Raw genomic sequence first — 14,803 nt, 5'->3', positions numbered from 1 at the left:
ATTGATACCACAAAACCCTACAATATACTGTTTGTCAATACCTGCAGCAATGCAACAATCAAAAAAGAAAATTCAAATAGCTGGATACCTGAAAGCTTCATGGCCTAAAAGCAGAACGTCTGACAACTTTTGATTTGCCTTTCTCATGATTTGATGTCCCAGCAGAACAACTGGGGAACCTAACTCTGACCAACAAGGAAGAATTGCTTGGCTAATTGGAAGTGACAGAAACCTTGGGAGTAAACAACCACATACCAAGGATAATTATAAGACGGTAACATGGGCCTTAAAATATAGTGTCAAGAAACCTGAAGCTCCCAAATGAAGTGAGACTTGCAAAAAAAAAAAAAAAATTGCTAAGAGAAGGCAAAGAAGGGGCTTTTAAAAATTCTATTTAAAGGCAGAAGATCAAGAAAGGGAAAGCCCACTTACAGCTTCTGTTGTAAGGTTAGAGCTGAGAGAGAGAACAGACTCCCTAAATATTGTTTTCTTCATTCTCTTTACAAAGGAAACTTGAGAAGCAGGTTGACATAGTAGAAAAAACTCTGTGTATTTGTGAGGTCAGGCAAACTTGGATACAATTTTCTGTTTCAATACTCAGTTATATTAACCTGGGTCTCCCTGTCCCCATCTGTAAAATGGAGATAAGTATATCTTTCTCATAAGATTGTTCTGAGTAATGGAAGTAACGCATTCAAAACACGGAGCCGGGCTCATAGTAGTGACTCAAGTAAATAGGAACTTACTAATATTACTCAAAAGAGTAGTATAAATAGTGACAGGAAACAATACGCTTCCCAAATAGAAGAAGGAATTGTAAGAAAGTACCTAACAGTTCCAATTTAGAATCCATCATCTAATATGAATTGCTTGTATTGCAGATTTGGGGAATGAAGGGCAAGGGGTGCAAATGAGACCTGAGAATTTTTCCCATCTTTGAGGAATTATGGAAAACAGAATATTGCTAGAATGACATGGGCAAATGTCTGCTTTCAGGGTGAAACGTGGAAATCTAAAACCTGGGATTTTGGGGGGTGTTTTTTCCCATTAGTGTAATATTCATTTGCCCAGCGAAGAGGGAATTAAAAAAAAAAAAGACAAACTGAACCAAAGGAGTAGATTGAATTTTCCAAAGAAGTGCACAATGTGAAGGCACAGTCTTCAAAGCTCAGGTGATGAAGAAAGAACAGATTTCTTGAATTTCCTCAAAACTTCAAGAGGTAAAATAAGAAGGAAAAAAATTGTATCCTTAAAGCAAGATGTGGTGGGTTGAATAGTAGAACCCAAAAAGATAATGCTGACGTCTCAAGCCCTGGAATGGTGTGAATGTTACCTTATTTAGAAAAAGGATCTTTGCAGATGTAATTAAGTTAAGGATCTGGAGATGACGAGATCAATCACCCTGGACTGTCTGATGGCTGTAAGTTCAATGACGAGTATCTTTACGTGACAGACTGAAGAGAAGACACAGGGAAGGGGAGGCAATGTGACAGGCTAAGACTGGAGTAATACAGCCACAAGCGAAAAAATGCTGACATCTACCAGGCCTGGGAGAGGCAGAAATCAGATTCTCTCCTTAGTCCTCCAAAAGTGCATCCCTGCTGACACTTTAATTTCAGATTTCTGGCCTTAGAATGGTAAGAGAATACCTTTCTATGGTTTTAAGTCATTGGTGTGTGGTAATTTGTTACAGCAACCCTATGAAGTTAATCAGAGAAGGCAATGGCACCCCACTCCAGTACTCTTGCCTGGAAAATCCCATGGACGGAGGAGCCCGGTAGGCTGCAGTCCATGGGGTCGCTAAGAGTCAGACACGACTAAGTGACTTCACTTTCACTTTTCACTTTCATGCATTGGAGAAGGAAATGGCAACCCACTCCAGTGTTCTTGCCTGGAGAATCCCAGGGACGGGGGAGCCTGGTGGGCTGCCGTCTATGGGGTCGCACAGAGTCGGACACAACTGAAGCGACTTAGCAGCAGCAGCAGCAGCATGAAATTAATACAGAGAGTTTAAAGGGAATCTCAATATTAGTCTTACCTGGATTGGAGGGAATGGGGGGGTTGTGAAACGGATGCTGGAGGCTGAAGAAGGTCTAAGGGACTCCTTGGAGGAAATACATGAAGCAGGATGGAGTTAGCAAATTACAGATCCCACAGTCTGCTTTGACAGTGTGTGTCAGAGTTTGGAAGAGACCTGACAGAGTTCCCATGCTTTAATAGAACCAGAAAACCATGTGGCAGAATATTCTAATATTCAAAGAGTATTTCATGTCCTCAGACAGTTTGTTGGATTGACAAATGCTTCTCCCTCCCCACTCCCTTGATCTGTTGTAGCATGAGTTACAGCTGTCTGTATGCCAATATTTTTCGCAATCATGTACAAACTATTCATAGGAAAAGGTACTTTTTAATAGTCGCTGACAGTCTCAAACCCTCAGAAACAGAGAAAAGATCATGGACAACTAAAGGAGTTCCAGTGATATAGAATGGAAATCCACATCATTTGGAAACCCTGCCTTCAATCTTCACTTGATTGGGACTTTATTCATTCAATTGAGAGTCCCTAACACCTTTAACCCTCCACCAGGAGTACTCTGATCTTAGGCAAGAATCTAAAAGGAATTAACAGGATGCTCCAGAAGCATCTATAAGAGAAAAAAGTGAAAGTGAAAGTTGCTCAGTCATGTACGACTCTTTGTGATCCCACGCACTAATATAGTCCATGGAATTCTCCAGGCCAGAACACTGGAGTGGGTAGCCTTCCCCTTCTCCAGGGGATCTTCCCTACCCAGGGATCGAACCCAGGTCTCCCACATTGCAGGTGGATTCTTTACTAGCTGAGCCAAAGGGGAAACCCAAGAATACTGGAGTGGGTAGCCTATCCCTTCTCCAGTGGATCTTTCCGACCCAGGAATTGAACCGAGGTCTCCTACATTGCAGGCGGATTCTTTACCAACTGAGCTATCAGGGAAGCCCATAAGAGAAGGCTGCAGTCAATCAGATACAATATGGGTTTATCAACCAGACTTTCTCTAATTTTATTTTCTTCCTGACCCGGTTTCTAGACCCATGCACCAATAAAATGCAGTACATGGTATTTATCTGTACCCAACAAGCATTATTGACATTTTTCATCATAAACTCACAAGTAAATTGGGGAGGAAACAGGGCTACATGATCGAACCTTCAGGCAGTGGCTTAATACCCAAAGGGTACTGACTTCTGGAGGCACTCAGCCTCTCCAGAGGTTTTTATTGTAGAACTACTGTCCCTGTTTGGCTCAACACTGTATTTCACTGACTTGAGAAAACCCATACTTATCAAATTTTTATCCGATTCAAAGTTGGGAAGGGTAGGGGGTTTTAACAAACTTTAGAACAGCTTGATGTTGACTCTGGGCTAAATTCTAGATAGTCATAATTAGACTTTTTAAAATTGGGGGAATCCATAACAAACCCAGACCCAGCCAACCAATAGAAAGTTTTTAAGTTTATTTACTCATAGGGAACATTCTGGGACTTCTAGTGTGTGAAGTGGCTGAGACTCAGTGGCTAAGCTGTTCAGTAGCTAAGTCAGTGCTCCCTTACAGGGGGCCCAGGTTCAATCCCCAGTCAAGGAACTAGGTCCGACATGCCACAACTGAGAGTTCACATGCTACAACTGAAAGATCCCACATGGCTGCAACTAAAGATCCTGCATGCCACAGCTAAGACCCAGTGCAGCCAAGTAAATACATTTGGGGAACATCTGTTCTCTGTATATGTCTCCATCAGGCTTTAGAAAGCTGATTAAGGTGTTGCCCTCGGATTACACTAGTTTGAAATCTGGTAGGCGAAACAGACTTGTAAAGAGATGAGATATATTACAATATAAATGTTCATTGTAAGGCCTGATGTTTAGGAAAAAAATGTTTTTGAGTTAACTACATTTAATTGTTTGGGTTGGACTGGCATTAGCACCTGTAAAACACATCTAATAGTTTAATAAGATGGACAAAACAATATTTGTTAAATATCAATGGGCTGATACTCATTCTAGCTCATACAAGTTTATCTTCTAAAGATTAGTGATGACTTAAACACCTAAGGAGGAAATACAAATAGCCAGTAGAGATGTGTGCATGCATGCTAAGTCACTTCCGTCGTGTGTGACTTTTTGTGACATAGTCATACTATGCAATGCAGCTATTTTCTTCTAGGAGTCTAATTTTAGAAATAATCTGAAATATATATGTAAAATATACATAAGGAAGCCCACAATAATATTAATAAAAAATTAAGATAAAAAATTTTAATGTATAGTCATAAAATGGAATGTCATCATTAGAATCATGTCTTATGAGAATGTAATATTGATATTATGTTGTTTTATATATCAATATTATATTTTTTTATATAATATCAATATTACATTATATTCAACAAGGAGGCTAGGGATCATGACTTTTCACTGTAAACCTTCTTGTGTGCTAAGTCGCTTCAGTTGTGTCCAACTCTTTGTGACCCTATGGACCGTAGCCCACCAGGTTCCTCTGTCCATGGGATTCTCCAGGCAAGAATACTGGAGTACATTGCCATGCCCTCCTCCAGGGGATCTTCCAGACCCAGGGATTGAATCTGCATCTTTTAAGTCTCCTGCATTGGCAAATGAGTTCTTTACCACTCGCACCACCTGAGAAGCCCATAAACCTTCTTAAATATTTTGAATTTTGTGCCATATGTAACACATCCAAAAAAGAAACAATTTAAAAATAAAACTATTTAGCCTAAAATTTTAAAACTACACTTAAAATATTTCTAATGATGGAAGGAAATACACTGTGAAAAGCAAGAAAAATTTATTAAGTCCTGTAGTGAATTCAAATAATTGGAAAATGCCTATATAATTCTGGCTGTGTGACTAGAAACATTTTGTTCAGTATTTTTCACTCTAAGAAATCTAGGACCAGTTTACACACAAGCAAGGTTGGTAAGCAAGCTCACCTGAGAATGACTGGAGGAAAATGTGACTGTTTGGCCTGGAGTTTGTGTGTGAGAGCACGATGGCTGCCTTCAAGTATCTGAAGTACTGTCATAAGGAAAAGGGTCCATACTTCCCTAGGAATGTCTCAGAGGATGAAACTAGACCCACTGACAAGAGCTATAGTAAGCCATTTCAGGTCAATGTCAAAACAGTAACAAACTTGTTTATTTGTTTATAGGCCATTTCAGCTCAATGTCAGGAAACACTTTCTAACAGAATGGGGCAAAAAATGAGTGAATTTCCAGTCACTTGAAGGATTCAAGCATAAATTGTCACCTACGTGACTGGACATTATGGAAGAGAGTCAAGTGTCAGAAGTGTGGCTTTTGGTAAAATTCCCACTGTGTGAGAAGTCATTGAACCTTTCTGGGACAGTTCCCTGTAAAATGGGAAAGTTTGACTAAATTATCTCCATGTTCCTTTTGAGTTTCAAATTGCTTTGATTCTGCACTGGGGTAATTACATTTGACTGATTTTTCCAGATTTACTTTATATCAGCCTCTTATCACTTGAAATATATCACACTGTTCCTATGAGAATTAATTTAGGTGTTTAAAAAAATGTATTAAAATGCAAAACTTTATGTAAGACATTATTGTAGTTCAACTTCATTGGCCAGTAGGAAAATGCATATTAACACCACAATGAAATAATGCTACACACCTATTAGAATGGCTAAAATAAAAAATACTGATTATACCAAGTGCTGACAAGACATGGACTAGCTATGTCTCTCATACTTTGCTGAGGGGAATGTAAAATGGGACAACCACCCTAGAAACAGTTGGTAGTTTTTTACAAAGTTAAATATATACTTACCATAAAACCCAGTAATCCAACTACTGGATATTTACTCTAGAGAAATGAAAACTTACATTCACTCAAGAATCTGTACATAAATGTTCAAATTAGCCTTATTTGTTAGAGCTAAAAACTGGAAACCACCCAATACTCTCCAATGGGTGAATTAATAAACTATGGTACATCCATATCATGGAAAACTATTCAGCCATAAAAAAAACAAATTTGGTACATGCAACAATTTGCAGGGATCTCAAGGCCATTGTGCTGATGAGAAATCAGTCTCAAAAAGTTACATATGGTATGACTCCATTTATATAACATTCTCAGGATGGTAAAAGTACAGTGACAGAGAACAAATAGGTGGTGCCAGAAAGTAGGATTGGGGGAGGGTATGACTATAAAGGGGTAGTAGGAGGAAGTTACTTTGGGGTAGCAGAATAATTTTAAGAATTTCATATCCTAATTATGGTGATCACTATGTTAATCTATTACACATGATAAAGTTTTATACAACTATACACCAAAAAGAGAATTATGTTTATCTTTGCAGTTCTAGAAAGCAAGAAAATTTGTTTCATTTTCCAGTTTTTGTTTAAACTGATTTTTTATGTTTAGCTTTGGACTGTCTTATAACTAATAATATGAAATGGTTTTCATATGAAACTTTTTTTTATTGACATGTGAACTGTGAACTTCCAGTTGTTCAAGCTGGTTTTAGAAAAGGCAGAGGAACCAGAGATCAAATTGCCAATATCTGCTGGATCATCAAAAAAGCAAGAGAGTTCCAGAAAAACATCTATTTCTGCTTTATTGACTACGCCAAAGCCTTCAACTGTGTGGATCACAATAAACTGTGGAAAATTATGAAAGAGATGGGCATACCAGACCACCTGACCTGCCTCTTGAGAAACCTATATGCAGGTCAGGAAGCAACAGTTAGAATTGGACATGGAACAACAGACTGGTTCCAAATAGGAAAAGCAGTATGTCAAGGCTGTATATTATCACCCTGCTTATTTAACTTATATGCAGAGTACATCATGAGAAACACAGGGCTAGAGGAAGCACAAGCTGGAATCAAGATTGCCGGGAGAAATATCAATAACCTCAGATATGCAGACGACACCACCCTTATGGCAGAAAGTGAAGAGGAACTAAAAAGCCTCTTGGTGAAAGTGAAGGAGGAGAGTGAAGAAGTTGGCTTAAAGCTCAACATTCAGAAAACTAAGATCATGGCATCTGGTCCCATCACTTCATGAGAAATAGATGGGGAAACAGTGGAAACAGTGTCAGACTTTATTTTGGGGGGCTCTAAAATCACTGCACATGATGATTGCAGCCATGAAATTAAAAGATACTTACTCCTTGGAAGGAAAGTTATGACCAACCTAGACAGCATATTTAAAAGCAGAGACATTACTTGGCCAACAAAGGTCCATTTAGTCAAGGCTATGGTTTTCCCAGTGGTCATGTATGGATGTGAGAGTTGGACTGTGAAGAAAGCTGAATGCCAAAAAATTGATGCTTTTGAGCTGTGGTGTTGGAGAAGACTCTTGAGAGTCCCTTGGACTGCAAGGAGATCCAACCAGTCCATCCTGAAGGAGATAAGTCCTGGGTGTTCACTGGAAGGACTGATGTTGAAGCTGAAACTCCAATACTTTGGCCTCCTCATGCGAGGAGTTGACTCACTGGAAAAGACCCTAATGCTGGGAAGGATTGAGGGCAGGAGGAGAAGGGGACGACAGAGGATGAGATGGCTGGATGGCATCACCGACTCGATGGACATGGGTTTGGGTAGACTCTGGGAGTTGGTGATGGCCTGGCGTGCTGCGGTTCATAGGGTTGCAAAGAGTCAGACACAACTGAGTGACTGAACTGAACTGCCATAGAAATAAAGGTGTGAGGTGTATTTCTGTTCATTCAGTCACTCAGTCGTGTCTGACTTTTTGACCCTATGGTATTAAGTAAATTAATTATTTATTTTCTTAATAGTACTTTTATTCTTTTTATTTAAAAGAATATGAAACATGAAAGTAAATTCAGGTAAAGCTCACTTTTATTTATATTTCATTCTTATTTTAAAATTTTACTATCTCATTTTTAAGGAAGCCTCTGAAAAAATATTTTTACGTAAATTTTCACAGCTCACTCAAATGTAATCTGTATTTAAACTATTTATCTTATGATTTGAGAGACTGTTTACACCTTTCCAGGTTCTACTTTAGCTGCTAATTCTCTCTGTTTATACTGAACTAAATTTACTTCCAATCAAATTGTACACAGAATTCCAATCAAATAAACACAGAAGCTTAAAATTAATTCCTCTTCTAGGATAAGATCTACACAGAGAGTTTGTCCCAAGAGTGAATTTCTTGTGGATGTCTGTCAAACAGAAGGAAGTCAGAAAGAGAAAAATATATCTTGGATATTAATGCACATATGTGGGAAAATGGTACTAATGAACCTATTTGCAGGGCAGGTATAGAGACCAGACGTAGAGAATGGACTTGTGGACACAGTGGGGAAGGGGAGGGTGGGACAAACCGGGAGAGTAGCGTTGACACACATACACTACCGTGGAAAAGAGGCAGCTTAGTGGAAGCTGCTGCCACAGGGAACTCAGCTCAGTGCTTTGTGATGACCTAGAGTGAGTGAGAGGGAGACCACGAGAGGGGGGATATACATGTACACAAATAGCTGGTTCACTTCGTTGTACGGAAGATATAACACAGCATTGTGAAGCAATTATACTCCAATAAAAAAAAATAAATGAACAAAAAGTATAAAAAATTTTTTTAAAGGACCTAAAAATTATGTATGCTGTGACAGCATAATTATTTGTTTACATAAAAACACATTTTAATATAACATAAAAACAATTAAAAAAAAGACTAAATTTCTCTCATACAATGATCCTTATGGATACTAAAATATTAGTGTTTCTCAGTATAAGTGTGTTCTTGTGGCTAAAATTACCAGTGTTTAATATTTAAAAAAATTTTTTAATTTTTTTAAAAAGTTATAAAGTTTTAAAAGTTATATTTCTTAGTTCTAGAAAGTGAGGCAGGACTATGTGACTAGTTCTATCAATGAACAGTGACCGGAGGTGGTATGTTACTTCTAAACCAAAGCATTTGCAAGTCAGCACATGATTCACCATGCTGTCTTTCCGGGCACAAAAAACCCTGAGGCATCATTAAGGAGGAGTTAGCAGAGAAAGGAAGCAATCTGGAATGTTGAGCCACTGCTTAAAGCGCTGCCCTAGAGAAACTCCTGGACTCTTAGCAGATATGCCCAAGTAAGAAACTTTTATGTGAAATGCCTCTGAGATTCTGACATAGTTTACTACTGCAGCATTCCCTAGCCTAAACTAAAAAATAGAATCTGTATACTAACTTTGCCTATATTAAAGGTTGTCATGGCCTTTTCTGTTTTCCATACATCAGATAATAGTTATAAGTTACAGCTTTGCTAATAATATTTAATACAATTAGGCTTTTAATTAAAAACTTATTCAATTAGTCTCTACCACCAACTTAGTGGCTCAGATGGTAAAGAATTTGCCTGCAATGTACAAGAATTGGGTTCAATCCCTGGCTTGGAAAGATCTGCTGGAGAAGGGAATGGCAACCTACTCCGGTATTCTTGCCTGGAGAATTCCACAGACAGAGGAGCCTGGTGGGCTACAGTTCACGGGGTTGCATAGAATCAGACACAACTGAGTGACTAACACTACCAACCTAAGATCGCAAATTTCAAATCTAAATGAACAATGTTTTTAATTACACATACCTACTCAGCTGGTAAAGAATCTGCCTGCAATGCAGGAGACCCCAGTTAGATTCTTGGGTCGGGAAGTTCCCCTGGAGAAGGGATAGGCTACCCATCCAATATTCTTGGGCTTCCCTGGTGGCTCAGATGGTAAAGAAGCTGCCTGCAATGCAGGAGACCTGGGTTCAATCTCTGGGTTGGGAAGTTCCCCTGGAGGAGGACATGGCAACCCACTCCAGTATTCTAGCCTGGAGAATCCCCATGGACAGAGGAGCCTGGTGTCTACAATCCATGGGGTCACAGTCAGACACAACCATGCTACTAAGCATAGCACATATCTTAAACTTACACCTTGTGCTAATGATTATCAACCAATAAAAAAGGATACATTTGCTTATACAGTATTTTAATTCATTAAATAACCATCAATGCTTTTAGTCATGTTCCCTGGGAAGCAGTCCCTGAGACAGATTTGCATGCAGGAAGATTTATTAGGAGGTTCTCTTGGCATTAACACTTCTGGTGATATGCAGAATTGGATAGAGGGAGAAGATGGGCTGTGAAAGGTTTTAACAATTCCTAACCCAAAGCTATGGGTGGCTGTGAAGCTAGGGTGGCCCTCAGCAGTGTTCCAAGTTGAGGCAAGCATGCTCGGCCCTGGTATACCCTCCAACGGTCTGCCCCCTGGAAGTGGGTGTGACCTTGAGTAAGGCAGTTTCTCGATAGAGCTGACATCTTGAGAGCTGTGAGCCACAGCATTCCCAGCAGCTGGACAAACAACTCCCTTAGTCCTGAAGAGCAATATGGTGTCAGTGGGATCTATCCCAGTGTACAGTACACCTCATAATCACGAGGAGGCATTTATCTATCTGACATTGTTAGACAATCACCATCACCATCATCTTGCCTTATTACTAACAATTTTACTACGTGCCCAGGTACATGTCTTAAGGGCTTTGAAACTGTTAACTCACATAATTCCCCAAATAACCCTGTAATAACTCATGTAATTCCCCAAATAACCCTACAATATAATCTTAAATGCTTTGTCTTCAAAATGAAAAATCAATATAGGTGCTTTCTGCAACATACCCTAATCCCAGAAATGCATCACTAATGACCAGTCATTTCCATTTTTAAGTTACTGTATCCAGGATGAGCAGTCTCATTCAGGAACTGTCACGGGCCAGGATAGTTACTCTTTTCATGGGCTGCACCTTCTAAATCATGGATGGTATCATGATGTTTGTAATTTACTTTAAAGTAATTGAGCATGGATAATGTGACACTATGTGTGAATATATATGTGTGTTGATTTAGGCTATGTCATAAGTGCTGTTGCTTGCCCTAATTAGGAATTCACACTCCCAGGTATGGTCAGCTGATATTTACCCACGAAGCCACACGCCAGAGGAAGCTACTGCAAATGCTTTCGTCATACTTATCTTGACCAACCCCAGAATTTTGCTAATTAGCATAATGAAATATTAACAACCAGTTTTCATTGGTGAAATTAGTGTTGTTCAAGGTATATGGTTTGGCTCATATATTTTAGACATCCCACTTTTGCTGAATAGGGTATAACAATCTAGCAAGCACCATAATCTGTATCTCTAGGAAAGGTACCAACCTGTATCTAGCTATTGATTCATTGGATTCTGGTTGTCTGAATCCTGCCTCCAAATATTACTGCATCTACCTTAAGTGAACTTTTCATGCATGTTGTAGTCATATATGGTACATGCATGCAGTTGTGTCTGACTCTTTGTGACCCTACGGACTGTAGCCCACCTCCTCTGTCCATAGGACTTTCCCAGCAAGAATACTGGAGTGGGTTGTCATTTCCTTTTCCAGGGGATCTTCCTGATCCAGGGGTTGAACCCATGATTCCTGCATCTCCTGCATTGATAGGAAGATTCTTTACTGCTGAGCCACTGGGGAAGCCCTCATTTGTGGTAGCCAGTCTTCAAATTGATCCTTAATGCCCTTAATATTAGTGATTGTTAGTGTTTATCCCTTTGTGTGGTTCTCTCCACCCTCACACTGGAGAGAGATGACCTGTGTGATTAGGATATTCTGGAAATGAAGATAGTGCCTTCCAAGGCTAAGTCTTAAAAGATATTGCAGACTCTGCCTTTTTCTCTCTTGCATTATCTATTCTTGAGGAAGACAGGCACCATGTTGTGAAACTGTTACAGAGCCACCTGCATGCGGAGGAACTTGGGCCCCTGCTGGTGGTCAGCACTATCTTGCCAGCTATAGAGTGAGCCATGGTGGAAGCAGATCCTTCAGGCCTAGTCAAGCCTTCAGGTAACAACGGCCCCAGCCAGCATCTGGACTCATGAGAGACCCCAAACCAAAACTACCCGACCAACTTGATTTATCCCTGATCTATGGAAACTATGAGTTAATAAATATTTATTGTTACTTTAGGTCATGAAGTCTTGAGGTAATTTGTAATGCAGCAATAGATACATCATACTATTAATACATAAAAGGACATAAAAGGGAGGTGGAACCTAATTGAATTTATAGAAGAGACTGGATGAACTATTGTACGTAAGCCTCCTTGCTAATAACTATTTATTTTAAAAGGTCTGTTTATATGCTAGAACTTGGTAAATACTTGCTTTCATTGTAATTGAGTAGCAGAGCAATGTCAGAGTAACCACCCTCTTCACTTACATCAAAAATTGGTGACTACTTCTAACTGTCAAAAAGAACGGAATAACGTACATGACCAAATTGACTTAGATAATTTTGCAAGACAGGCCTATTGATTTTTCTGCCTATTACAGCTTGGCTCTATCCATTTCTCTTTATCACCACCAACAACCCAGTCCAGACTACCTTCACCTTTCTCTCTGGACCACTACAACCAGCTTCTCACTCATCTAGTCATACCTGCACGTCCTCTTCTATCCCATTATCAATATTAGCCTTAGATTGGCCCTTTTAAAACACACATCTATTCAAGTAATTCTACCACCACCTCTTCCCCTATTTAAAATCTTTTAGGACTCAGAAAAGATCACAGGGCAGAGATACAGCCTAACATAGCCCTACCAAACTCCTGGCCGATCTGGTCCTACTGACTGTTTGAGTGTTGTCTTGAACTCCTCTCTCTAGCTTTCTTTGATTGCCCACCACTGGCCTTCCTTCAATTATTCTTTTCCCGTTCCCACTCACAGCAGGGAATTTGCTTGTGGTGTTTCCTCTGCCTTGAAATCTCTTCCTTTTGCTCTTTGTATAGTTCGTGTCTGCCTATCCTTCGTATCTGGTGAGTAAGTCAGTTCTTCAGCACAGCTTTCCCCAATCTCCCTGATTCGCTCAGCCTCACACATTCCCTCCTTTGTGTACCTGTCACACTGCGGTTTTACATTTGTTTGTGTTACGAGTTGACTAATGTTTGTGTCCGCTGCTGTACATTCTGTAACAGCACATACCATATCTAATTTAACTCATTTATGTATGCCATGGAGCCCAAGAACACAGTGCATATTTGGTAAATATTTGATTAAAAAACGAATAACTGATTAACTAACTGAATGAACTCAGGTGGGTGTAAATGTTGCTTCAGAGCCAGAGTGCCTAGGTTCAGATAAGGCAGTTCCTGACTGTGTAAGGTTAAAATTACATCACCGCGTTGTCCTCTCTAAACTGGGAACAGCAATTACCTTGCAGGGTATTGCAAGGAATAAATGAGTACTGTATAGCAAGTGCAATCTTTATTACTATTGCTATTAACATGCTTAGTCATTTTGTCATGCTAGTTCATTTAGGCCATGGCTACTAGTTCCTTGGATAAATTCATTCTTTTTTTATACGTAACAAATTCCAAGTGTCTATGTAAACACAAGAAGCTGTATCAAAGACACAAAGTGAGGGCAGAGTTTCTAAATCTTTTTGAGCTGTCCTGTTTTGACTGAGGTATAAGGGCACTAATATTAATCCTCCTATCACGGTGTTTCTTTGGTAGTATATTATTTATACAAAAAGACAAAGCAGTATTTGGATTATGAGAATTTCAAAGAGTTCTATAGCTATCTTTTACTAGGGCATAGTTAACGCATCAAAAAAATTGAGCCTACTATCTCTTTGAGTTTTCTGCATTGATTACCTCCTTGTACTTCAAATAATGGCAAGATATCAACATAATATGTATAAAAATACTACCAATCTCTTTGGATTATAAACCTTCCATACTTTGAAGCACTGACTTTAGAATGTTCAAGCTGCAGGTTTGTAACTTTTCAACACTGTATGTTATAAACAGTTGAAATGGTGTCCACTTACTTGACAGCGGAAATATTGACAGTCAGTGCTAAGGCAGCAATGGTTGGATCTTGTTTAGCAAATACTTCTCACAGAAGTTGTGAATGCTTACGTTTTATTATATTCAGGGTCCCCACCTACGGATCCGTCTTTGTAAGCTGCCATTCATTTGGAGAACAGGTCATAAACTGAAGGGTTGTTTTAGGTAAGTGTTGCAAATGATGTGTTCTGTTCTTTGTTTACTAACAACCATGAAAAACATCACTGTACTTTCTAGAGAAACTGAGATCACCCAGTCCTTGCAACTTAGGTCATTTTAGCTTGGGAGGGAAAAGAAAAGAATTCTTTTCAACTCCTTGCCAGTTCCTCCTGGCTTTTTGAGAAGGCGATACCTCTGAAAGAAAATAGATCAAAGTTACACGGGACTAAGGGCGGATCAGATAGCTATACTTTGTAGTCTGTTGGAAACAGAGCTAGTTTTACTGGAAAAGAGATTATTATGTGTTAGAGTTACAAGGAGCAGAGGAAAGGTTAGAGGGGTTGCTAGACTAAAAAACCAACCTCCATTCCTCTGCCACCGTCTCAGAACTTAAAATTCCACCATTAGAAATTCATTTGTTTGCATTTTAAACAGTAATTCCTTCAAGCAGTTAACTGTGGAAGAAAAGTGAATTCCTTATCAATTCTTTTTCCTGAAAGTGAATTTTGAAAGCACGCAGCGAGGTAACACTAGCTCCTAAAAGCTCTGATTTGACTGTAGGACTGGTATGGAGAGAAAAGGTTGGAAGTGTACATTTTTTCATTTGTTGCTCTGAGCATCTATAATAGAAAAAAGAAAATACATCACGGTATGATGAGATACAATGAAAATGACACAGACAACGTAGGAGAGTCCTGTCATGCCTAGAATGTGATGACAACTCCACTTTCT

General features: G+C 39.3%; 1 protein-coding gene across 1 annotated transcript in view; it reads left to right on the top strand.

Moving 5' to 3' along the window:
* LOC122439552 overlaps positions 1–14,803 on the top strand; it is a 42,450-nt gene that overhangs the window by 13,289 nt on the left and 14,358 nt on the right. The window contains exon 3 of the mRNA XM_043464706.1: positions 14,001–14,077. Within this exon, the coding sequence (XP_043320641.1) occupies positions 14,001–14,077 (77 nt within the window). The remainder of the gene's footprint in view (positions 1–14,000; positions 14,078–14,803) is intronic.

The sequence above is a fragment of the Cervus canadensis genome, chromosome 4 (genome assembly GCF_019320065.1).
Source record: "Cervus canadensis isolate Bull #8, Minnesota chromosome 4, ASM1932006v1, whole genome shotgun sequence".
Classification (NCBI taxonomy): domain Eukaryota; kingdom Metazoa; phylum Chordata; class Mammalia; order Artiodactyla; family Cervidae; genus Cervus; species Cervus canadensis.
This window is presented reverse-complemented; position numbering and strand designations above follow the sequence as displayed.